The sequence below is a fragment of the Bos grunniens genome, chromosome 12 (assembly GCF_055505025.1).
Source record: "Bos grunniens cultivar Pamir isolate PY7600 chromosome 12, Bosgru_T2T1.0, whole genome shotgun sequence".
NCBI classification, from domain to species: domain Eukaryota; kingdom Metazoa; phylum Chordata; class Mammalia; order Artiodactyla; family Bovidae; genus Bos; species Bos grunniens.
In genome coordinates, this window is record NC_141176.1 from 25,891,429 (window position 1) to 25,916,336 (window position 24,908).

General features: G+C 43.6%; 1 protein-coding gene across 4 annotated transcripts in view; it reads left to right on the plus strand.

Moving 5' to 3' along the window:
- DCLK1 (doublecortin like kinase 1) overlaps positions 1-24,908 on the plus strand; it is a 356,767-nt gene that overhangs the window by 311,143 nt on the left and 20,716 nt on the right. For all 4 annotated transcript variants that reach the window (XM_086329367.1, XM_086329368.1, XM_086329369.1 and 1 more), the window contains 5 exons: positions 2,987-3,120; positions 5,435-5,512; positions 5,907-6,003; positions 8,765-8,845; positions 20,946-21,059. In XM_086329367.1, the coding sequence (XP_086185493.1) occupies positions 2,987-3,120; positions 5,435-5,512; positions 5,907-6,003; positions 8,765-8,845; positions 20,946-21,059 (504 nt within the window). The remainder of the gene's footprint in view (positions 1-2,986; positions 3,121-5,434; positions 5,513-5,906; positions 6,004-8,764; positions 8,846-20,945; positions 21,060-24,908) is intronic.

Sequence of the window (24,908 nt, forward strand, 5' to 3'; positions counted from 1 at the left end):
AGAGTTGGGTGATTATGGATAGTATGTTTAGAAACAAGCCACAAAATCTCTGTGTAAATGGAGTTATGTGATTTGAACTCTGCACAACCTCACAAAACAGGCACCATGAATGTTTGGACCTAACAGAACATCAAAGCAAGAGGTTATTTTGCATTTCGAAGAGATTGTTGGTAACAAAATGGAATTAGGGAAGTAAACACTTCTGCTCTGTCTGGGGATTAAACTAGATGATCTACTAGGTGTTCCCAGCTCAGATTTCTTTTCATGAAAAACATTTGCTTGTCATTTGGACGACCTGAATGGCTGACATGCTAAGACCACAATTTAGGGATTTCTTTTGCCTGAGAGCGTTTAAGTCAGGGAGGATATTATGTTTTGCATCTCTGATACTTCAGAGTCCATGATTCAAACTTGCTGATGCCGACCGGAGCTGGATGGCTGCTTCATTAAAGTAGGGACGATGGTGTCCATCTCAGAGGACCACTGGGCAAAGCCACATCCTTGGGGGACATACAGCTGTCCTTGCCCCAACAGCGCAAGTGCAGGTGGCCCCCCAAGCCTCTGGATACCTGCCTAAGGGCAGCCCGCACTTCATTGTGGCTGAGCCCTCAGGGAGAGGACTCTGTGTTCCGAGTATGGAGAAAATGTGAACAAACATTTTCTGCCCAGAAAAGACAGTCTCTCCAGAGAGGAGGCTCTGGCTGCCTTTTTTTCTGCCAGAACAGTTAGATCCAAACGATCATTGCTGATACTGCAGCTTAGCTGGCCAAACATCTGCACTTGATGCTGCAGTGAAATGAGAAGTGAACCTATTTTTTCCAAAGGAGGGCAGATGCGGTGTGTGAACGGTAGCCATGCTCCTGATGTGTGGAGATGTGCCTTGCTGTGTGTGAGGTTCACACTGCTGTAGCAAGTACAGATGATCATAGAGCAATAACAGGGGCACATGCAGGCCTCAATGGGCTGGAAGAATTATTTTGATGTACGTGGAGAACTTCACCGTTTCCTTGAGGCATCTCCTGGCGATGGGAATACTAGCCTTTTACTGTGCTCTCTTTTCTGTATTTTATTGGTTCCAATGGAGGGTTCTGAATTAGAATTCTGAATGCCCTTTGATACTGTCTTTAAAATAACAGACGTTGTTTGGTATACTGTTTAGAACAGATCCATTTTGTTTGATTGGGGGCTAGAATTAAAGCAGTTAAATACTTGCCCGTGGTCACATGCATCCTTTTCTTGATTCGTTGGGTGAAAGATTAGAGAAAGACTATAATAAGGTGAAAGACTTATTACTGCCTTAATAAGGAAAACTGGACAGAATGCTGACTCTGCACCTGATAAATCTTTCCAAATTGCCACAGGTGAAATGAAATGTTAATGCCCCTTTCAATTATTAATAAAAAAATATAAATAGATCTTGTTGGAAATATGGGGCACTGAAAATAAAGTGTTTTAATAGATGTGTAGTTTTTTTGTTCCATTTACTAAAGAACTGCATCTTTAAAGCTTCTGATACATTAAAATGAAGACATTTTCATAAACTGAATATTTTGCACTAAACACAAAATCTATATTTTTTTGTTTTTTAGCACAAAATCTATATTTCTATATTTCATTGTGTTATGCAAATCAATTTGAATTGCAGCAAACATCAAATATAGATAATCAAAAGGAAAAGAAAATCTCCTATAATCTTACCACTCAGAGACAGACACACCAATATAATGTCCTTCCAGACATTTTTCTTAGTACATATTTTTTTCTTCAATAGACATTTTATGCAACCAGTCAGAAGTCTGTCCTCATTTCCCAAATCTAACTTATTTCAATAAATGTAAACTCACATCACCATTCTAACAGTCCTATAGCCTCCCATTGTATGAACATGCCGTAATTTAATGAACTTTCACTTCCTGGGTGTTTGCCATGTTCTTAATTCTGCAGCAATATAAAGATGTTCTTGTATGTATACCCCTGCATAGTTGCCTGAGTTTTTATTTTATGAAAAATAAATGTTAAGAAATAAATCAACCGAAATCGCAATTATTAATAGTCAGCAGACCAGAAGGGGAAGCTCTCATGTCCTATGACCATAGTTGAGCCCAACAGGAAGAAGAGAGACTCCTCTTCTTTCCTGGCAAGGACTCAGCCAATGAAAAGCCATGGACTGTTTGTTTCCGTAGTCCTCCCATTTCCTGTTCCTCTCTGTAAATGTATTTCCTTCCCTTGCCATGTGGGGACTTGGAGGTAACTTGTCGTGGGTTCAGCTCAGTTCAGTTCAGTCGCTCAGTCGTGTCCAACTCTTTGCGACCCCATGAATCGCAGCATGCTAGGCCTCCCTGTCCATCACCAACTCCTGGAGTTCACTCAGACTCACGTCCATCGAGTCAGTGATGCCATCCAGCCATCTCATCCTCTGTTGTCCCCTTCTCCTGCCCCCAGTCCCTCCCAGCATCAGAGTCTTTTCCAATGACTCAACTCTTCGCATGAGGTGGCCATAGTACTGGAGTTTCAGCTTTAGCATCATTCCTTCCAAATAAATTCCAGGGCTGATCTCCTTCAGAATGGACTGGTTGGATTTCCTTGCAGTCCAAGGGACTCTCAAGACGTCTTCTCCAACACCACAGTTCAAAAGCATCAATTCTTTGGCGCTCAGCTTTCTTCACAGTCCAACTCTCACATCCATACATGACCACAGGAAAAACCATAGCCTTGACTAGACGAACCTTTGTTGGCAAAGTAATGTCTCTGCTTTTTAATATGCTATCTAGGTTGGTCATAACTTTCCTTCCAAGGAGTAAGCGTCTTTTAATTTCATGGCTGCAGGTAGGTACAGACTTCAAATTGTAATTCTCTGCTGATCCTGAATAAATCCATGTTTGCTAGAGAAATATCTGGCAGTCTGTGTTTTAGGTCAACATATATTAGATTTACACCACAATGTCCTTATTTTTTAAGGCATTTTCACTTTTAATTTTTATTTTAGGTGTATGAACACCAAGATGGCAGCAAATCGCTGAAGCTGGGTGACTTTGGACTGGCCACCATTGTAGATGGCCCCCTGTACACCGTGTGTGGTACCCCAACATACGTGGCTCCTGAAATCATTGCAGAGACTGGGTAAATGCTTTTCATGTGTTTATTGCAGTGATGTGCTTGCAACATAGTCTGCTTTGAGAATAGATGACATAGTGCTGTGTTCCATCCAGACAGAACTAGCTATCAGCTGTTTTTCACTTTTTTTTTTTAACTTGAGAAGTAAAAGCCATTTTTTCTGTTTTCCCAATCAAGTTGCCAATTACTGCAGTCTTGCTTAAGCCTTCCTTTTGGCCTTTATTAAAGGTAGAACAGCAATTATTAACCCCTTAGTAAAAAATATTCAAATTAACAGAGAGACATAGAGTGGTAATTAACTAGCTTTGGGAGATAAAAGAAACAGACATGCTGTGTGGGGTGAGTACAGTCCCTGTGGTTACTTCTCCTAAGCTCTCCTTATTCCCCAGTTCCAGTCCTACTTTGGTCCACTTGGCAGCTCATGGACTATCTGTGCAGCACAAACACCCTCAGGCATCAGAAGGCCACTGGGAGTTGGCTTGTTTCTGAGTGCAGCCAGCACAGATTAAAGAAAATCTCTAGAATCAGGGGAGATAGTAGGGTGGCCTAATGCTTACTGGCGACCTAGTACCATATGCCAGGTGCTAAACTCCTGTATTTAGTTCTTACTCTTCCAGTAGATGATATAATCCCCATTTTACATATAAAAAAACTCAGTCTCTGATGACTGATATAAGCTCATGACAGTAGCTGAGTCAGCAATTGAACTCCAGGTCTAGGTGGGCAAACGGCTCTTTCAGTAAGCCCCATTTCTTGCCAAGGATTACTGGCAGTGTTCTGAACGCTGTCCTTAAACAGAAGGATGGGGAAGGGTGGGAGAGCAAGAAGAGACAGCCCTGCCACTTCTCATGAGTGGCACCAGACCACACCTAGCACTGTAGATATTATCTTCCCCTGTGACGGCTGGAGGTAGTTTTTCTACTTGTACTGTAGATGCATAGACCGGAAAGGCAGAAATACAGAACAGATGAGAAGAGAAATCCCCAACGCAGGGTAATGAGGACTTTCTTATTCATCAGATTTGACTGGGAGCCACATCTGTGGCCACGCCTGACCTCCTCCGAGGCACCACCTCAGGCGATGCCCTGGTGGGTGCTCTGATGGCCCACTGGGGAGGAGTGGTGCGGGGCAGAAGAATTTGGTTGGGTCCTGAAGACGTTGGTTGGAACTCATCTGGGCCACTAATTGTGTGATCTTGATCCAAATTATTTACCCCTCTGAACTTAGGTTTTCTTTCTTATAAAGTAGGCAATAATACTTGTCCTGTACAAGGTACAAAGTTATTGGGAAAACAAAATCAGATGATGTATGCCAGTGCTTTATAGATTAGAGAATGTCTTATGTGTAATTATTATTTCTAAAATTTGGGACCTAAATTGTCTCACAGGTCTGTCTCTGTCTTAAATCTTATGTAACTAGACATAGAGAATGGACTTACAGACCCAAGGGGATAAGGGGAGGGTGGGACCAAATGGGAGATTAGAATTGACATGTTAATATATACACTGCTGCTGCTGCTGCTAAGGCGCTTCAGTCATGTCCGACTCTGTGCGACCCCATAGATGGCAGCCCACCAGGTTCCGCTGTCCCTGGGATTCTCCAGGCAAGAACACTGGAGTGGGTTGCCATTTCCTTCTCCAATGCATGAAAGTGAAAAATGAAAGTGAAGTCGCTCAGTCGTGTCCGACTCTATGCGACCCCATGGACTGCAGCCCACCAGGCTCCTCTGTCCATGGGATTTTCCAGACAAGAGTACTGGAGTGGGGTGCCATTGCCTTCTCCGAATATATATACTACCATGTGTAAAACAGGTAAATAGTGGGAAACGGCCGTATAGCAAGGGAGCTCAGCTCAGTGCTCTGCGATGACCTAGATGTGGGATGGAGGCAAGGTGGGAGAGAGGTCCAAGAGGGAGGGAATATATGCATGCATACAACCAACCCACTTCATTGTACAGCAGAAACTAACACAACGTTGTAAAGCAATTATACTCTTCATAAAAAATAATAATCAAAAACACAAACTTGATATGACCATAATAGGCATTGTTACTGAAACCGTTCACTTACTGATATTTAGACATGACCTTAGCGTTACTTTGATTTTTAATCATGTGCCTTAAATTGTCTCTTTTTTAATTATTATTCTTTTCTTGAATATTGTTTAGCCAGTGGGTTGTAGTTTAGTGTTAGTTGTGGCTTTTTTTTAATTTTTGCTTCGTTTGCTGTTTGGTTTATGATAGCAGAACCATCCATTTTGCCATGCTCCGTAATTTGTCCCAGCCCGACTTTGCTAACGGCGGCGTCACTTACCTTTTCAGATATGGCCTCAAGGTGGACATCTGGGCGGCTGGCGTCATTACTTACATCCTGCTGTGTGGTTTCCCTCCGTTCCGTGGGTATGGGCAGTGATCCTTCCTTCAGCATCCACAAGGCATTTGTCCATTCTCTGAATGATCCATTCAGCCTCCATGCATAAAGGAGCCTGTAGCAGGAAAAGAATGGAATGCTGTGTTAAAGAACATAACTTTACTACCTTTTGCTTAATAAGGACTTGTTATTTTTTCCGTGTTGTGCACGCTAGTTTACATGCCTTCCATAAATCTTTCTCATATAATTTAAGAACTCATTCTTTCTTAATTTGCCAAAGCAGTTCCATACTGACATTTTGAATTGCTTAAAAACACAATGTTTTACACATTTACGGGGGAAGGAAGGCCTCCGATGCATAAGGATACCGTGAGTTGGCATTTTCCTGTGTTTATTCTTTATTATTGTCTTTCGTCTAAACAGAAGTGGTGATGACCAGGAGGTGCTTTTTGATCAGATTTTGATGGGGCAAGTGGACTTCCCTTCTCCATACTGGGATAACGTTTCCGATTCTGCAAAGGTAGGTTTTGGCTTCCAGTGCCTTCCTCTTCCTTATAGCCTGTCTCTCTGTGGAGTTATTGAATCATTCTGTGCCAAGAAACAAATGGTATGGTGAATGCTCTCTGTATGCATGTTAGTCATAATTACTGGCCTTCCCAAGCGCTCACAGTCTTCAGGTCGTCCACCTCGTCAGGTGCCCCTGCTTCCCTGGCTCATCACTCGTTGTGGCCACTCCAGTTGCACTGCAGGCTGGAGCCCACCTCAGATTTCCATACAGGTTATTGCTTCACCTCTTTCAGGTCTTGGCTTGATGTCATCTTCTCAGTGAAGCTTTCCCAGAACATCTTATTTCCAGTTGCAGTTCTGAACCCCTGCCTGGCTGACAGTATTGTCCTTTGCTTCATATTCCTCTGTAACACCTCCACTGTTACCTCCATCTGGTCTACCATCTAACTACCTGTCTGTATCTGTCTGCCTACCTAGATGTCTACCCGCTCCAGTATTCTTGGGCTTCCCTTGTGGCTCAGCTGGTAAAGAATCCACCTGCAATGCAGGAGACCTGGGTTCAATCCCTGAGTTGGGACAATCCCCTGGAGAAGGGAAAGGCTACCCATTCCAATATTCTGGCTTGGAGAATTCTATGGACTCTATAGTCCATGGGCTTGCAAAGAGTCAGACAGGACTGAGCGACTTTCACTTCCACTACTTAGATATGCTGCTGCTGCTGCTGCTGCTACTAAGTCGCTTCAGTCGTGTCCAACTCTGTGTGACCCCATGGACGGAGCCCACCAGGCTCCCCCGTCCCTGGGATTCTCCAGGCAAGAACACTGGAGTGGGTTGCCAATTCCTTCTCCAATGCATGAAAGTGAAAAGTGAAAGTGAAGTTGTTCAGTCGTGTCCGACTCCTAGCGACCCCATGGACTGCAGCCTACCAGGGTCCTCTGCCCATGGGATTTTCCAGGCAAGAGTACTGGAGTGGGGTGCCATTTCCTTCTCTGACCTAGATATAGATAGGTGGATATATCCTATTTATGGAGTTCATTTTCTAACTCTCCTCACTAGGATGTAAATTCCTTCAAGACAAGGATTTTTGTCTGTTGTATTGATTACTATACCTCAGTGCCTAAGTAGTGACATAACTGATACTCAACGTATACTGAATGAATGGATAAAAGAATGAGGAAATTAAATGATTTGTTAGGCAGTCAAAGTGAAGGTGCTCAACATGAGTTAAAATGACCAAGAAAGACACCATGGGGAAGCTATGGTGTAACTTGGACCTTGAAAGACAGCCAGGATTTAGAGGCAATGAGGAACAAAGCATATTGTTTTTGTCATTAAAAGAGTTTTTGTCATTAAAACCTCTAAGAAAACTATGAAAATCTTACACAGAGACATTAGTAGACTCGGAGATTAAAAAAAGAAAACTTTTTAGTTGATTCCTCAAGTATATGTCTCCAAGCATTGACTTAAGTTTTTCTAAAACTGATGTTGGCAACTAATTATCTTTTGATTATTCAGTGTACCTGTTTTCTTCTTTGGCTGTATCCTGAGTGTAAGTTCAATTTTAAATCCGACTCCTTAGGCCTGGCCACTTCCATAGAAAATGGTGCACAGCGGGCCCAAATCTCTCATTTTCTTCAACTATCCAGGAATCTACCTCCGGACATAGGAAAATGTGTGGAGTTGAGAGAAGTGTCCAAGAAGAGCCTCAGAGGTGAAAGGAGATGGGATGATAATGGCTGCAGAGGTGGGGGTGGAGAAGCTTTCACCTGTGAGCAGGCTCTTTAGGAACGTGCCCAAGTCCCAGTGCTGTCACTCCGTAACTGGAGGGCAGAGGGCATCTCCTGCACCCCCTCGGCACCCTGCAAAGAGCATCACACACACAGTAGTAGCTTTAGTTAAGTCCTGGCCCAAGTGAGAGAGTACAGGTCGAATCTGTACATCATTGGGAGTAAATGATTCCCGCTGTGGAGCAGTACTCAGAGTCTGTGCAGGTGAGGGACCAGATAATACGTTATCTAGCCATTTTGTTGCATGGGAACTTCTAATCCAGAGGAGACAAATGTCTGACAGACTTCATCATTAAACCCCAAGCTGTGCTCTTCTGGTGCAAATAAATTTGAGCTCATGGCAGAGATGCATTAATTTCAGAACCATTCAATAGTTTCTTTCTTAATGGTTCTATTTTACTTTTATTGATTGTTCTGGAAATTTGTGAATCATTTTTAACATATTTCCTCTTAATTCTTTGGCTGCTAAAGAACAGTTTCTATTTTACCAACTAGCTGTTGGCAATTCCGTATGTCTTTACTCATTTCTTTCTTTCAAACCCAAATATGCTCTTGCAGTTAGGAGAAAAAAAACCCGTTTTTTCTTTCAGCTGGCAAAGTGAAAATTTAGTTAAGGGGTTTTTTAAATATGATTTCTATATTAAAGTAATTTAGGACTCTGTCTTTAAAGTGCAAAATGCTAGACAGAGAAAGGAATATTAATTCCTTCACTTGTATACTTTATTTCCTTCTACTAAAAACATTTTTATGAAATTGATTTTAAATATTTCATTTTATATTTTTCCCTCAACTACAAGGTGTATATTTTAAATTCCAAATATTCACCTTTCCTTTAAAAGGCGGCTACAGGTAAGTTGAGTCGATGTATTTAAGGCTGAGCTTATACAAATGCTTTTCAAAGATAAAAGAGAACCTCTGCATTTGAAAACACGCCATTTTTCACTTTCAGTGTTAGACACAAACAGCATCAAATGTTTCTGTTCACAGGAGCTCATCACTATGATGCTGCTGGTGGATGTGGATCAGCGATTTTCTGCCGTGCAGGTCCTCGAACATCCCTGGGTTAACGTAAGTGACTCCCTCCCTTCCCTGTATCTACTCCTAAACCTCCCTTTCTCAAATCACAACTTTCCTAATGACGCTGCCTCCTGTTTCAAGTGTTGTGTTTGTGTCTGTCCCTCCCCCTCAAACATGCCAGCACAGTTCCAGGATCTCAGCCTTGCTCCACGAGGGCCTCTGATGTATCTGTGCTGACATGTGTTCTCACGGGCCCGTGCACAAAGCATTTCATTTGATTCAGATGGGCCTGCCTTCCGTGGGGGTAGGGGGTGGGCTTGCACATGGTCGCCACCCCCCACCCTGCAACCTACATTCCCTGGTCCCAATTAGGACTAAGTCCATCAATAAGACAGAGCAGATTTTCTGAGTCAGTGCTGCTTTTGCATCGTTTCTAACCAAAAATGCCAGTGACCCAAGGGTCTTTGCACCAGCCCTGGGGTTCTCCAGTGCAGCACTTCTCAAACGAGCCTGTGCTCACAAGTCACCTGGGGGTCTTATTAAAATGCAGATGGTAATGTCGGAGATGTGACGCTCTCGATTTCTAAAAGCTCCCAGATGCTGCTGCTGCTGCTATTTGAGTACAAGAATCTGATGATATTTCTTTAGCTGTAAAAGAAGTCTCCAGAGTAGAGTCATTATTTTTTGATCCTCTCTCTCTTTCTAACTGATTGATATGGTTTGTTTTGAATCATCATAATAATAAATACTAACAGAGTGTTGAGCTTACAGTGTCTGCCCAGGACCATTTTAAGCATCTCACATAGATTAGTTTACAACCCCGTGTGCGTGCTCAATCAGCCGTGTCCGACTCTTTGCGACCCCATGGACTGGAGCCCACCAGGCTCCTCTGCCCATGGAATTTTCCAAGCAAGAATACTGGAGTCGGGTACCATCACCTATTCCAGTGGATCTTCCCGACCCAGGGATTGAACCTGCGCCTCTTAACGTCTCCTGAATTGGCAGGCAGATTCTTCACCACTAGCGCCGTCTAACACAGGGGCTGTTACAGCCCTTATTGACATGTGTGGAAGTCCATTCTTGGGTCTAATGATTCTTGCGGTCAGAACAGAAGACAGACATAGATTTGGATATAGATGCAGACCCAGGCAGGTGTAACATCATCAGTTCATTGATATGAATTTTGCCAGCTGCCTTGAAGGATCTGCCTATAAAATGAAGGCAACAAAATGTTCCATTTCTCTGAATTACCACTTTGGTGATTGGTTAGGTGTGTTTTCCCAAGATAACTAATGACTGAGGATGAGGTTATGATTGAAGGCACAGTGTTGAGACAGATTCTACCTGAGGTGGACAGGAGCTTGGGGTCTTGTTCATTTTCTGCCACTTGATGGCCATGGGCCTAGGTTCAGCACTTTACACATCTGAACCTGGTTTCTCCCACCCCACAGGGAGGGTTTTGGTTTTTTTTTTTTTTCTGTATTTACTTATTCTTTTTTTTTTTTTTTGGTCTGTGCTGCGCTTTCCTGGCTGCACATGGGCTTTCTCTAATTGCAGCAAATGGAGGCTATGCTCTCTAGTGGGTGGTACACAGGCTTCTCATCGCAGTGCTTTCTCTTATTGTGGTGCACGGGCTTAGTTGCCCCGCAGCATGTGGCATCTTCCTGGACTAGGAAACAAACCCATGTCCCAAGCATCGGCAGGTGGATTCTTAACCACTGGACCACCAGGAAAGTCCTGGGAGGCTTTATATCTATATGACTGGAGAATATATAGGAATGTGAGCTTGTGTGGGTGTCTGGCTAAGATTTGTTAACTGTTTGGACACAGCAGAACTTCCCGACTGGTGTACAGATGTGTAAAGACGCATCCTCGCAGCCCTTGGTGGGGACAGTCAGGCAGAGTCCAGGAGCCATCATATCCAGCTTTACAACCTTAGCATTTACCCCCATGGTGCTAAGCAAAAGTTCTCCTTTTCCATGAAGCTGGAAAGGTTAGGAAGCACCTCATGCAAATCTAATAAGGAGCCTGCAAGATAGGCAGGGTGGGTTTTATTATGCCCATTTTACAAATGAAAAGACAGAGGCTACGAGGGATGACTTTTCCAAGTAGCTGGGCTTGTGACTGAAGCACGATTCGCAACCAGGCACCCTCACTCCAAGTCCTGCACCACCCTGCATCTGCCCCTCTCTCTGTCATACAAGAAAGCACTGTGAATGCGGCAGAAGAGGCAGTCTTTCCGAAGTGGGTCATGGTGCCTCTCCCTTAGCCGTCCAGGGTGGAAGAGGCACAGGCCAGCTGCAGGCTCTCCTGGTGGCAGCAGTTGTTTGGGACTGATCTATGTGCTAATTAAAAGCCCATGGTCCTCAAACTGTCACCCTGCATGTTAGCACTGGAAACATTCAGAGTGTGACCACACAGAATACAGTGGAAAATCTGAATTTGAAACACCGCCTTGGAAGGCTCACAGAGAGCCATGGAGGAAAGAGGTTCATAGGTTACAAACAGCCATTTTAGATCCAAAATGCATTTTCATCAGAGGACCACTGCCTGCCAGGCCAGCCCTCCAGGAGCTCAATCTGATAAAGCTTGGCAGTGGGAGAAGGGCCACCCCTGCCGGGCTCTGTGGGGAGGTTGTCTGGAAGGCTTCCCGGAGGACAAGGAGTCAGACCTTCTTCCTGGAGGAGGCTGGGAAGAGACGTCAGACAGCGCCACTGAGGCAGGATATGGATGTTTGCTCTAAGAGAACTTTGTGAATGGGAGCAAATTTGTCTTTGTGAATGGGAGGCACATGTGAGGTGCCTGGGATGCTACTGGAAACAAAATAATCCCTCACCCTGATTGCAAAGCAAATGACCGTACATCAATCCAACTCAGTTGGGTAGAGAAATGAAATTAAGACTTCCCCGGTGGCTCAGTGATAAAGAATCTGCCTGCCAGTGCAGGGGACACAGGTTCCACCCCTGATCCAGGAGGATTCCACATGCCTTGGAGCAACTAAGCCCGTGCACCACAACTGCTGAGCCTGTGCTCTAGAGCCTGGGAGCTGCAACTCCTGAGCCCACTTGCCCGAGAGCCCGTCCTGCATAAGAGAAGCCGCTGTGATGAGAAGCCTGCACTCCACAGCTAGAGAGTGGCCCCTGCTTGCCGCAAGTAGAATGCCTTCACAAGGCAGCAGTGAAGAATAATGAAAAATAAACATACAAATAAATAATTTTTTTAAATAAAAGGAAGGATAACATTTAAGGCATTATCTAGGAGATTTAAAAATTTTAAATACCTTTTAATATAATTCTAACAGATTTTAAATCCTAACAGAAAATAGCAATTTTAGCAAAAAAACAAATGTGTAAAGTGACTGCTTAAGTTTTGAAATTATGTAGTAACTAGTCAAAACACTGATTATTGTCTTTGTCTCAAAATAACAAATGAAAAAAATATGTATCCAAGTGTTCACAGCCAGCATTTAGTATCTGTTGGGGTCTCTGAGTACAATAAATGAACAACACCTATCAAAATAAATAAATTAGGAATGTAAAAGGAAGCCCAGTTAGCAAGACATTTTGCATTTGATGATCAAATTGTATCTGATCACCGCAGCAGACGCCACCTAAGCGGGAGGCAGGGAGGGGTGGAGAATGTAATAATAATTGTAAGGAAGGAAGCCCTAAGGAAGTTGTCAGAAAGCTCTTCTCACATTCCCATTTGTCCTAATTTTCTCTGTTGCTTTATGATGCCCTTTTCACCTGGCACACTTGGAACAGTCTCTTATGAAACAGAGAGCAGAGCATGAGGGCAAGAGAACTGAAAAAAAATCTAGTCAACGAGAGTCACTTGTTAGAACGTTACTCAAGGTGCTTCCTCTAGGCTCCCATTATTCCTTATACACTCTGGGTGCTCCTTGGTGTCTGGACCTCTGCTCTGCTGTCAAGAGAGTCATGAATGAGGCCTCTCAGTGGATGGTTCCCAGGAGCCAGAGAGATGAAGGCAGTAGCAGTGTGCAGCCAGGTGTCTGGGAGAGGGCTGCAGACCCCTGGAAGGAGCACTGACTGACCGTGGGTAACCTGGGGATGCTCATTTTACACCACTGCCCCATAGCTCGGCTGGCAAAGAATCAGCCTGCAATGTGGGAGACCTAATGCCTGGGTTGGGAAGATCCCCTGGAGAAGGGAACGGCTACCCACTCTAGCATTCTGGCCTGGTGAATTCCATGGACTGTCTAGTCCATGGGATTGCAAAGAGTCGGACACGACTGAGCAACTTTCACTTTCTTTCACCATATAGGAAGGGCCTGAGCAGACAGTCTTAGGTGCTTGTACTCCGTAGGTACTTGGTAAATGTGTGGAGACTTTGAGTCTGAAGCAGGCAGTGACTCCATCATCTGTGGCTGCGTACTGATGAAATGCAAACTGTGATCAACACAGGCGTATGAGAAACTGGATTAAGGACCAAACCCTTCATCCAAACAATGAGCTTGTTTGTGGGCTCTGAACTCCACACAGGTCATGTGATTATCAGCTTGTGGTGTTCTCCAGTGTCACAGCCTTCTCTTAACGTAGCTGCAAAATACCAACACTTACTGCCCTGGCTAAGAGTATTTACCTTATTCCTCATCTAGTGGGGAACCATATGATTTAGGCACATATGAGAGTGGAATAGACAATATTATATCTGGACCATTCCAGGGATTAGGAATAAGGGTGAGTCACTTTTTCTCCAAATGACAGTTTGTTGATAGAAAAATGCAGGTTCACTAAGCTTAAATGACAGTTCCAAAGTGCTTTCTTGTTTGTAATTAGGATTAAATTATCAGCATTATATTTCAAACAGATTGTTGTTACTGGATTTAAAAAAAATCTTTATTGAATTTGTTAGAGTATTTCCCCTGTATTTTATGTTCGGGTTTATGGCCAAGAGGCATGTGAGATCTGAGCTCTCTAACCAGGGATCATACCCACACCCCCTGCATGGGAAAGAGGGTGAATTCTTAACCACAGGGCTGCCAGGGAGGTCCCCTATTATTGGATTTTTATTGTCAAGGTTTTGATCTTACCTCATGTTATTCTCCTCATACCATAGGTGAAGGTCCGTCTCAGTGCTACAAATCTACAAATCTGTGTTCTACTTTCAACTATTTTCCCGATGGTGATACTGAGGCTCAAAGAAATCTTTAGCACAAAGCTTAGTAGGTCGATAGAATGCCATCTGATGCCTGGGTTTTGCCTCTAGAGATTCTGATACTGATCCTCACTGGCCTGGACATCAGGAATTTTAAAGGCTGCTGCTGCTGCTAAGTCGCTTCAGTCGTGTCCGACTCTGTGCGACCCCATAGACGGCAGCCCACCAGGCTCCCCCGTCCCTGGGATTCTCCAGGCAAGAACACTGGAGTGGGTTGCCATTTCCTTCTCCAATGCATGAAAGTGAAAAGCGAAAGTGAAGTCGCTCAGTGGTGTCCGACCCTCAGCGACACCATGGACTGCAGCCCACCAGGCTCCTCCGTCCATGGGAGTTTCCAGGCAAGAGTACTGGAGTGGGGTGCCATTGACTTCTCCTAGGTGACTATAATGCGGTTCCCTGGTGGTTCAGTGGAAAGAATCCGCCTGCAGTGCAGGAGATGCAGGTTCCATCCCTGCGTGGGGAAGATCCCTTGGAGAAGGAAATGGCAACCCACTCCAGTATTCTTGCCTAGGAAATTTCAAGGACAGAGAAGCCTGGCAGGCTACAGTCCATGGGGTTGCAAAAGAGTTGGACACAACTTAGCAGCTAAACAACGACAACAAATTATAATGTGAATCCAAGATAGAGACCCTCTAGTCTAGAGCAAAGAGCAGGTTTAAATAAATCAAGGGTAGTTACCTAGTCGATGCAAGACTTCCTATCACCCTCCTGGCCTTTAAATTTTTACCTCTTTTTTTCTCACCTACCTATTCTTTTGAAAAGATACTACCTTGCCAAGATATTCAAAAAGAAAAAAAAAAAAAGAGGAAGGAGAAAGAAACAAGAACCTAGATAATATGCTTTTTTCTTCTGTGCTCATAAAATTCAGCACTACCCATACAAAGATAAATAGGCATTCATCTAATTGTTGCTAGAAATTAAGAGAATCCCCAGTGATACTGTAATACTAAATAAAACCACCTGTCTGTAAGTTGTAAATGAGGACATGGAATTCCACTTTCCATTTGGGCAGCTTACCCTCTCCTTCCTCCAAGATAGATATTAATTTAAATCACATTTTCTCCCCACGAGCAGTGTGAACTGTGGACACAGAGGATACAGAGGGCTGAGACAAGGGCGTCAGAATCCAGAGATGTCGTCCAGCTGGGAATGGTTAAGAGTCGAAGGCTGTGAAACGGACCCACTATTTGGAGAGTGCGCTAATGCACTTGGGATTGTTTAAAACCAAGTCAGGATATTCTGGTAGTGAACCACTCCAGACTGCCACGCTTCTCATAAATTTACAGGTATTATTAATAATAGAGTCTGGCAGTGAGTAGACCGAGAACCAGATCCATGATTCAAAAACAAAACTCCATGAAGGAAGGAAGGTTTCTAAAGCACGACCCCTGGAATGGTTTCCCTCGGAGAGAGAGGAATTCACTTCAGTGAATGACTTCACGACTGAGCCCCACACCCCTTCAGACAGTTCCTCCCCAACATCCGCTCGAGGAATGGAGAGCGGGAGGCTAGGTCTCCTGCAGACAGCTGGGAGAGTTCATTTTCCATTTTGCAAACTAATTTTGTTCTTGTCAGTTGCAATGCTCTGCCAAGTAGTGGACGGGAATTTCTAAATCAAAAACCACTAACCTCAAACCACAACCAGCCCGTGTCAAACTTCAGAAACTACTCCTGGAGACTACATACCAGAACGTATGGTAATAATACTGTAACTATTCGTAGCATACTGCCAGGCTTGTCACGTTTGGGAAAATTCATAGCACATTTTTGGCACATCATCTATTCAGGATAATGGCGATGAAGATATATATATTTAAAAAATGTATGTTTTTAATGGCCCTATTTATTCTACTGATGCAAGATAGTAAGTTAGCTAAATCTCCATCATCAATCTGGATGCCTCAGGTACAGATTTAGGGCTCTGCAAAGCCAGTTGCTTGTCTTTTAATCCAATTATGCTCAAAGCCTTCAAAATTGATACAGAGACTGCAGACTTTTTAGTTGTGTGTGTGTGTTACCTTCTCTAGCAGAGACACCTTATTTCATTGGGAAAAAAAACAACAACACTGAAATGTTTTAAGATTTATGAAGTCAGAAGCATCCCTGACAGCTTGTAAGGTTGTTTCACTACCTTCATTGCTTCAGCATGAACTCGTAACCCAAGGGAAGCTGAAACCTTCAGCAGAATTTAAAGCTAGAGGAACCCCCAGGCCCCAACATCTGAAAGAGTTGCCAGGAGTCTGACAGGGGATTAGGACCAGGACAGAGCCGGGAAATGATCACGAAGCCCGCTGTGTGCATGGTGAGAGAGTCAGCTCTAAGCTGGAAAACGGGCAGGTTAAAAAAAAAAGAAGAAGCCAGGTAAAGAGAAGTTTCTGGCCAAGATGGCAGTGGTGGGGAGGTGAGGAGATGAGACTGCGGTAAGGCTGGTTCTCCCTCGGGAAGTTGAGTAGAGGCTGCCCCCTTGAGTCCCTGCTAGCTGTTTCCTTCACGTTTGCAGGAACCTTTCAGAGGCCCACCCTGCGACCCAGGGCACCTTCCTGTCACCCAGGATCAGCTAGGCCTTCCAGCACTGCCTGCTCCACAGACGTTTCGAGAGCTCAAGGGATCACCTCCCCACATCCCAGCTGAGTGGATGCCCAGTGTCCCTAGACATAGAAGTTTCGAGTTTCTAACTACATTCCTCTGGGCCCTGGGAAGTGCTCAGCATCCTGTTTACTGACCTCCATCCAAATTGTTCTCAACCTCCACTGAGCCCTGTCCACATGTCCTCTGGTGTCTTCAGCCCCTGATTCAATCCTCCTTACCTTCCGACTGCTTTCATCATGGAAAAGCTGACTCACTGAGCCTTCCATTTAACAACTCTGGACCTCTGTCTGGAGCTAACACCCTGGATGCCCTTGAATGCCCTTGACAATGCAACTCAGTGTGGTGGGAAGATGACAGAGTTCCAACCTGGGTCAGACTTGAGTTATCCAGTTTCTAGCCCTGTGACCTTGAGCAAAATTTTAACCTTTCAGAGCCTCAGTTTGCTCGTCTTCAAAATGGGACTAACAGTGCACAGTGTAGAAGGTAAGCTGGGGACCAAGCAGATCCCAGATGTAAAGAGTTAGCACGGGGCCATGTAATGGTTATCTCTTGTCATCTTCCTGCCTTTCTCTTTTAACTCTGCTCCCCTCCTTACCCCTTTCTCTCCTTACTGTTTTATAATCTAGTGCTGTGCTTAGTCCCTCAGTTGTGTCCAACTCTTTGCACCCCCATGGACTATAGCCCGCCAGGCTCCTCTGTCCATGGGGATTCTCCTGGCAAGAATACTGGAGTGGGTTGCCATGCCCTCCTCCAGGGGATCTTCCCAACTCAGGGATCAAACCCAGGTCTCCCGAATTGCAGGCAGATTCTTTGTTGTCTGAGCCACCAGGGAAGCCCAAGAATACTGGAGTGGGTAGCCTATCTCTTCTCCAGGGGATCTTCCCAACCTAGGCTTCAAATCAGGGTCTCCTGCATTGCAGGAGGATTCCTTACCAGCTGAGCTACCAGAGAAGCTCATTTTATCATCTGAAGCTCATACAAATGGCATTGCTTTACATAGCCTGGATCTCTATTAAGAGACGACTGGAGGGACTTCCCTGGTGATCCAGTGGTTAAGACTTCACCTTCCAATGTAGGGGTTGTGGGTTCAATCCCTGGTTGGGGAGCTAAGATCTCACATGTCTTGGGCCAAAAACCCAAAACGTAAAACAGATGCAATACTGTAACCAAATTCAATAAAGATTTTAAAGATGATCCACATTTAAAAAAATCTTAAAAAGGCAATGGCAATCCACTCCAGTATTCTTGCCTGGAAACTCCCATGGACAGAGGAGCCTGGTAGGCTGCAGTTCATGGGGTCACTAAGGGTTGGACACGACTGAGCGACTTCACTTCCACTTTTCACTTTCCTGCATTGGAGAAAGAAATGGCAACCCACTCCAGTGTTCTTGCCTGGAGAACCCCAGGGACGGGGAAGCCTGGTGGGCTGCCGTCTATGGGTTCGCACAGAGTTGGACACGACTGAAGCGACTTAGCAGCAGCAGCAGCCCCCATATAATTTGGGAAGTGACACCCAGTGAGGCACCACTCTGTCTTGCTTCCTCTTTCCCTTCAGGCAGAACCTCAGATTACACCAGAGATAAGACACTTGTAAGACTTTCAGTAAGGACACATCATTTCATCTCGTCAAATGTTTAAATCCTTCTCAGATTTTAACTTAGATTCCAAGGCTATTGTTCCGTTAACCAAAAAAGAAAAACTGTTTTCCATGCATCACTGAGTTTGCTCTTGTGTTTAAAACTCTAGACCCTCTAATCCTAGTTCTCTGGGATTGTCCTCCAGCTTCTCTTTCACTTGTCGAGTTGGGAAGTGAATAAAGGGAGGGTGGTCCTTCACGCATCCTGCACTTGGGCCCCTCTTAAAGAGTACTGCTTTACTCCCACTGAGACCAAGGCTTCCAACTCCAGATCTTCTGGGCCTCACCCTTGGCCAGTCCTCCCCTGCTCTTCCAACTTTCTCGCTGTCTCTCTTCCACAGAAACTCTTAACTAGAGGGAGGATGGTTGACTAATTGTTTGGCAAACATGCCTTGTGGCTTCCCACTCAGGCCCATCTCTGCACCAACATCGCCCCGCCTCACACACACCTGTCAGGACACTCCTACCAGCAGAAACCTAGTGGGGTCCTGGATTCCTTGTGAAGTCGGTGCTCACTGAAAGCTCATCCTGTCTCCCTGAAACTCCTTTGGTGCTTCTCGCTGAGCCACGTGGCTACACTGCCTGCTAGTAGCTCTCTTCTTACCTTCTTGGCCTGTTTTACTGTCTGATGCGATGTGTGACCTCTGTCTCCCAGTTAGCCCGGGAGGGTCTGGCAGATGGCAATGCTATCTTTTCCCCACCTGACCATCCCCAGCACAGCCCTGCACAGAGTAGGTACTGCTCACGACACTGTTGCCATTCAGGTATCATCCTACCTTTACTCCAGTCTACCTTCCACTACATATCTCTTTCCACAATACAGAATTTAAAAAAATTTTTGAATTCACTCTGCATCATAGGAAAGCCCCCTTCGTCTAGATTTGGTTTCAGATGTGACTTAATAAGCAGGATAAGTGTTCCTTCTCCTAGCCATTAATAAAGCAGCAGAAGAAGAGCATAAATTGAGCACCCACTGTGTGCAGGGCACTGAGCCAAGATTTGCACTGAAGATTACAGAAAACATGAAAGATGCGGTACAAGAGGGCAAAGACTCAGTTATACATAAACTTATCTGTGTGTATATACACACACTCAGAGACACACAAACAAGGTCACCCAACACCAAAGGGAATCTAAATAGTGCAAATATATATAATGAAAAAGCATTAGGAGTTTACGGAAGAACCGTTGTAATGAATGGTGCTTAACAGATGGGAAATGTTTTGGAACAGGTGATTAGGACCCAAATTTTGAAGAAAGAGAAGGACCACAGGGTCCATAAGAGCAAAGCCCATGCCTGTTTTTGGTCACTATTATTTCTCCATCACTTACTGTAGTGCCCGGCCCATTGCAGGCATGCACTTACTATTAGCTTAATAAACAAATAGCTGAATGCTGAAAAAAGGAGTAAATCCCATGTGGAGGGACCAGGGAGCAAGCTTGCTGTGCTTGGAAAGCAGCAAACTTATTTTTCCTGGGTAGAGCCAAGAAATTCCATGCAAAATTATGGAGAGGAAGTAGGGAAGGAAAATGATGAATGATGCTGAAGTCTTGCCAGGAATTTTGGTTTAAATAGATAGCAACAATTGTATATTCATTCATTTATCCCACAAATATTTACTAAGCATCTACTATGAGCCAAAGTACATGCTAAGACCTGGGGATTCTATAGTGCACAAAACATACTTTCTGTCTTCAAGGATCGTGCAGTCTCTTCGGCACACACTAGTAAACAGTGGCACATAATTTTGACCCTGGTTCCTATTATTCCAACAGTAGTTAGCAAAGGAAAGAAATCAGTCCAATCTTCATTGTAAATGGCTCCGGCAGAGAGCAGAAGCCTTAGTTCGAGTGAGCTCCAGTGTGGAGTATGTCATGACAACAGACGAATTGAGGGCAGCAAGAAGGATTAAAAACTTAAGAAAGGGGGCTTCTCTGGTGGCTCAGTGGTAAAGAATCCGCCTGCCAATGCAGGAGACACAAGTTCAATCCCTGATCTGGGAAGACCCCGCGTGCTGTGGAACACCGAAGCCAGAGCACCCTAGAGCTCGTTGCTCTGCAACAGGAGAACCCGTCACAGTGAGAAGCCTGAGCACCGCAGCTAGAGAGTAGGCCCCAATCTCCGCAGCGAGGGAAAAGCCTGAGCAACAGGGAAGACCCACACAGCCAAAAATAAGACACATAAACGCACACAATTAGAAAACTTAAGGAGGAACCTTCCCCCTGGAAAGCTGCCTGGGATTATAGAGTGGCTGATCGAGTGGCTGTGGAACCAGACTGAGTTTATTTAGGGGTTCCTGCCTGAGCCCAGGTCCATCAGTTTCCCTTGGCTGCGGGACAGAATTATGGGCTAAGAGGATAAAACTCTTGTGTTACAGGGGAAAAAAAATTGTTTTTTAGATTTTTTTTTTTGGTTGCCCAGATTAACTTGCTCTTTGACATATGTCTCTAGAGTGATGACTGGGATCAATTTTACTAATAACCAAAACCAGAAAAATTTTATTTAGGGACAAAGTAAAAGGGTGAAATGACACAGCAAATTAATTTCAGAGCAAATGTGGACATGAAGGAGCCCTTGGAGCAGTACTTCCAACAACAGTGTTTAATGAGGGGACACTGGTTGGTTTCTTCCTGAAATGTTATGAATTTTAAGATCACTGCCTATTACTGGAATATCTTGGCCTCATTTCCCATTTATCTCATTTTTTTTCTTCTCCTTTTTTTTTTTTTTTTATTTCTTTCCTCCAGGATGACGGCCTCCCAGAAAATGAACATCAGCTGTCAGTAGCGGGAAAGATAAAGAAGCATTTCAACACAGGCCCCAAACCGAATAGCACAGCAGCTGGAGTTTCTGTCATAGCAGTAAGCATCTGAAATATCCACCTATAACTTTTTCAAAGCAATCCACCTAAGAGACAGGCCTTACTCAGGAGATTCCACCCAGAGACAGCGGAATGGGTCATTTCTTTAGACAGCTTGACCATGGAAAGCACCGGCGGAGGTCTGGGGCTTATATATACGATGTGCTTTTGCTGATCATTTCCGTGGGAGTTGCATCATTATCCAACACCTCCAGGGTGCCTTGCAGTGTATATTAATTTCATGATTTATTTTTTAAAGCAGAAAACCGCCCCCACACTGGACTCTGTGCCAATGCAAACTTCTGGGCTCTGAGAAAAAAAGAGTTCCTGGTGTCCTTTTGCCAGGACCTGGGAGGGAAGGGGAGCTGAGACATGGCAGAAAGAGGCTGGAACACTATAGATCTTTGTACGAGACTTAAACGAAAGCCAAAAACATGGCAGGAGGCTTACCCACTGAGATTTTCAGTGAAACTGAATTGCTGCGAACACCCAAAGATATCACGATTTCTTGCTCCTTAGAAATGTCTGTTTTCAAAGTGGAGAGTCTGTTAATATTTACCATTTTGTTGATGCGGCTGCACAAGGCTTTTTTTTTTTCTTTCCCTCTGTTCCATACCTGCAGACATACACTACGCGCAATTTGATAGCAGCTCTAGGCAAAGATTAAATTGGGCAGAGAAATAATGAAACCTCATACTTCCTGGTGTCATATTCCAGAGTAAATATATTCAAGTCCCAGATTACTCGAGTTTTTAATAATTTCCTTTTTTTTCCCCCTGAGTGTGTACATTTTAACAGCATATTCATTGTGAAATCACTTGAGCTGTTTTTCTTTTCCAAACAAACAACTTACGCACTATGTCAAATTTTTAAAAGTATTTATGCTACTAAGTACACATCATTCTTGTCAGCAATACTGAATATTTAACTACTTCTACCGGTGTTTTTCTTTCTCTCTCTTTTCTGTCTTTGGTTGTTTCAGAACTCCAGAAAAGAGACAAAGATACATGAATGACCTATTAGATACAACCAGTCTCAGATCTGGGTTACTGAATATTTGCGAGGAGCTTCCAGAATTTGCAGGTGGCACGAGGGCATGCGTACACTTCCCTGGACTGTTTGCATATCATGATTTTTGATTGGACCCTTTCAGCAGGGAGTTACATGACTGAGTCACTGGCTCACGAGCATACTGACAGCGCTAAGTAGAATGCGTACTCTTTCCTGGTTCTCCTCTGCGCTGCTGGGGATTTAATATTCAAGCTGTTGTTCTGGCCCTAGCTCTCTGGTTCTTTCTAAGGAAATTCAGTGTAGAAGCACAGTGTCCTTCCTGTCTTCATCAGTGTTCTTTGTTATCAGCTAACATTCAGTCAGTAATTTTTGAAGGTAACAATCTCATGGTGCTTCTCAGGGAAACCAGACATTCTATCCTCTGCTTTCATCATTCATTCAAGACATAAGTCTATTCCAAGATGTTTGCTTCCACAGTTTCCTTTTGGAATGGACTGCCAGCACGCTTGTCCATGAAAAGAACTGCTTTTCTGCTCCTGCTGAGGGCTTACAATCGCTAGAGAGGGTGCTTTTCCCACCTGTCATTTTGGGGTTTGTTTTTGTTTTTCCTGGCCTTTTATTTTTAATTAGTCTTTGGTTAAGTTTGCCTTGGTTGCTTAAGAATGCTTTGTACACAGTATTCTGGGAATCTTATGGGAATCTTATAATGACTGAGAGCAGGAATTTTAGGGCAATTCTCCAGTGGACAGACAACACAGATGGGAGGGGAAATCCTACTTTAATCAAACAGGGATAAATTTTGAAACCTATTCCATATGAGTTCATTAAAACTTCATCTAAGTAGATCTCCCCCAAAACCTTCCATTAGTATTTGAAGACTAAAAGTCCACTGATTTCTTTCTAACATCATGACTGGACCATTTTGAATGTAATTTAGTATCAGTTTCTCAGTTCATTACTAACATGTTTCCATGGAGACTGTACCAACCGGTAATAAACTTATAAATTGTAGAATGGGCTGTGTGATGCTAAGTTGTGCGTTAGTTGCAAGCTAATTTAACCTCTTTATCCACTACAAAGTTGTGAAAAAAATCATCCACTTAGGTTCAAAATAATTGACTTTTTAGAGAAATAACTGAAAAAGTGCCTTGTCAAATTCTAAAGCACAGTTCACATGTTGACCACTATGATTAATATTTCAAATGAAAGAGAATATGGCTGTAAATTTCAGAGAGTATTTCAGGAGGAGCTCACAGGCCATAATAGATGCATTTATGCATCTTCTCCAGAATGCTTCTCCCTCATATAAATGTCCACACCCTCCATAAAAACCTGGGGTAGGTCACCAGGTACAGGATGGGAGTTAGAAACCAGCCAGTTTGACTGCCTTCGTGCTTAGCTTTCAAAATGGCACTGGATAAGTTAATGTATACTCCATACCCATGTTCCCATTCTTAAAGTGCAAAGAATTAGACTCAGGGGACCATCGCCCAATGAAGGAGCCCTGGCATTAAAAATATCCCAACTCAAACTAAAGTTTAATTGCAAAGGAATGACCTTCTGCTGTGAGGCAGAATGTAAGTGAGAGGTAGAAGGAATAGCTTTCATAAATGATGTGTTCTATAAAGATCATTTGACAACTTAATAATAAATATAATTATTGATTCACCCACATGATAGAAATTTCTGTAATAATTACACTGTAATGATTTCTATTTGATAGGTATAGGGGAAAAAGAAACTGATTTCAGCATAGATTTCATTCAGACAGAATTTTTTTCTCATGGGCATGTATGCTTTTCCCAGAGGCTATCAAATAATGTATTTTATTTTAAACTGCCATGATTATAAGACTGGTTTTTTGAAAATTATATGCACCCTTTAAAATTCAAAAATATATATACTGTCTAGAATGGAGTATCAATTGGCTTGTTTGTTTGTTTTTTCTTCAGAAAATCAGCAATTAAATTATTGGTCTTTAACTGGTAATTCTCTTCCCTTAGTTAGAAACCTCACTATCTGCTCATACAGGGGTTCATGACACTTTTTCTTTCTCAGAGTGACAAAGGAAAAAAGAGCATACTGTCATAACAAACAGACTCTGGTCACAGGTATAATTTATGACGTGAGGGTAGTTTAACATGCATTCATGGTTCTGAACCTTAATGTTTTCTGTTCGTGTTGTCATTTTGTTATTCTCTACCTCCCACCCCCTACATGATTAAGACCAAAGAGAGGACAAATGATAACTTTATGTTAAGGTCCTCGAGTTAGCTGGGAGAGTAATTACCCACTGGAGGCTCCCAGAGATCGCTGGGCCCTTCTCAGAGGAGGAGAGGTGCCTGGCATTTAGGTCAGATGGCGTGACTAGGTGGAGCCCACCGCTCTCCTCATAGCTGCAACACCCCGTCTCCATTGTTCCCCGCTGCCTCACTACCTTTCCCAGTAGTTGGGGGATTAAAACACAACCAAACCAAAGAAACCCAGAACAGACCAGAGAAAGGGAAACAAAAGGTTATTAAAATGCAATTTATAGACATAAAATGGAATTAGAGATGACATTTTAACGGTGGACTTCTTGAGAGCCGAGGGAGGGGAGGGAGGCGTTATTAGATTTGCTCAGCTTGATGAAGAACCGATGACTCAGATGTCAGTTCCAATTTATTTTTCCTCATTTAATGCTGTTTATTATTTTAACCGGTAATTTTCCTAATGCTTTCAAGTTCTTATTTTGCATTTTGCTCATGCAAATAGAGAATTTCAGTCTAATTGAACAAATCCATACTAATCAGTGTACTAATAATTGTGATCGTGGGCAGCTTCCTTCTGAAGGCGGGGA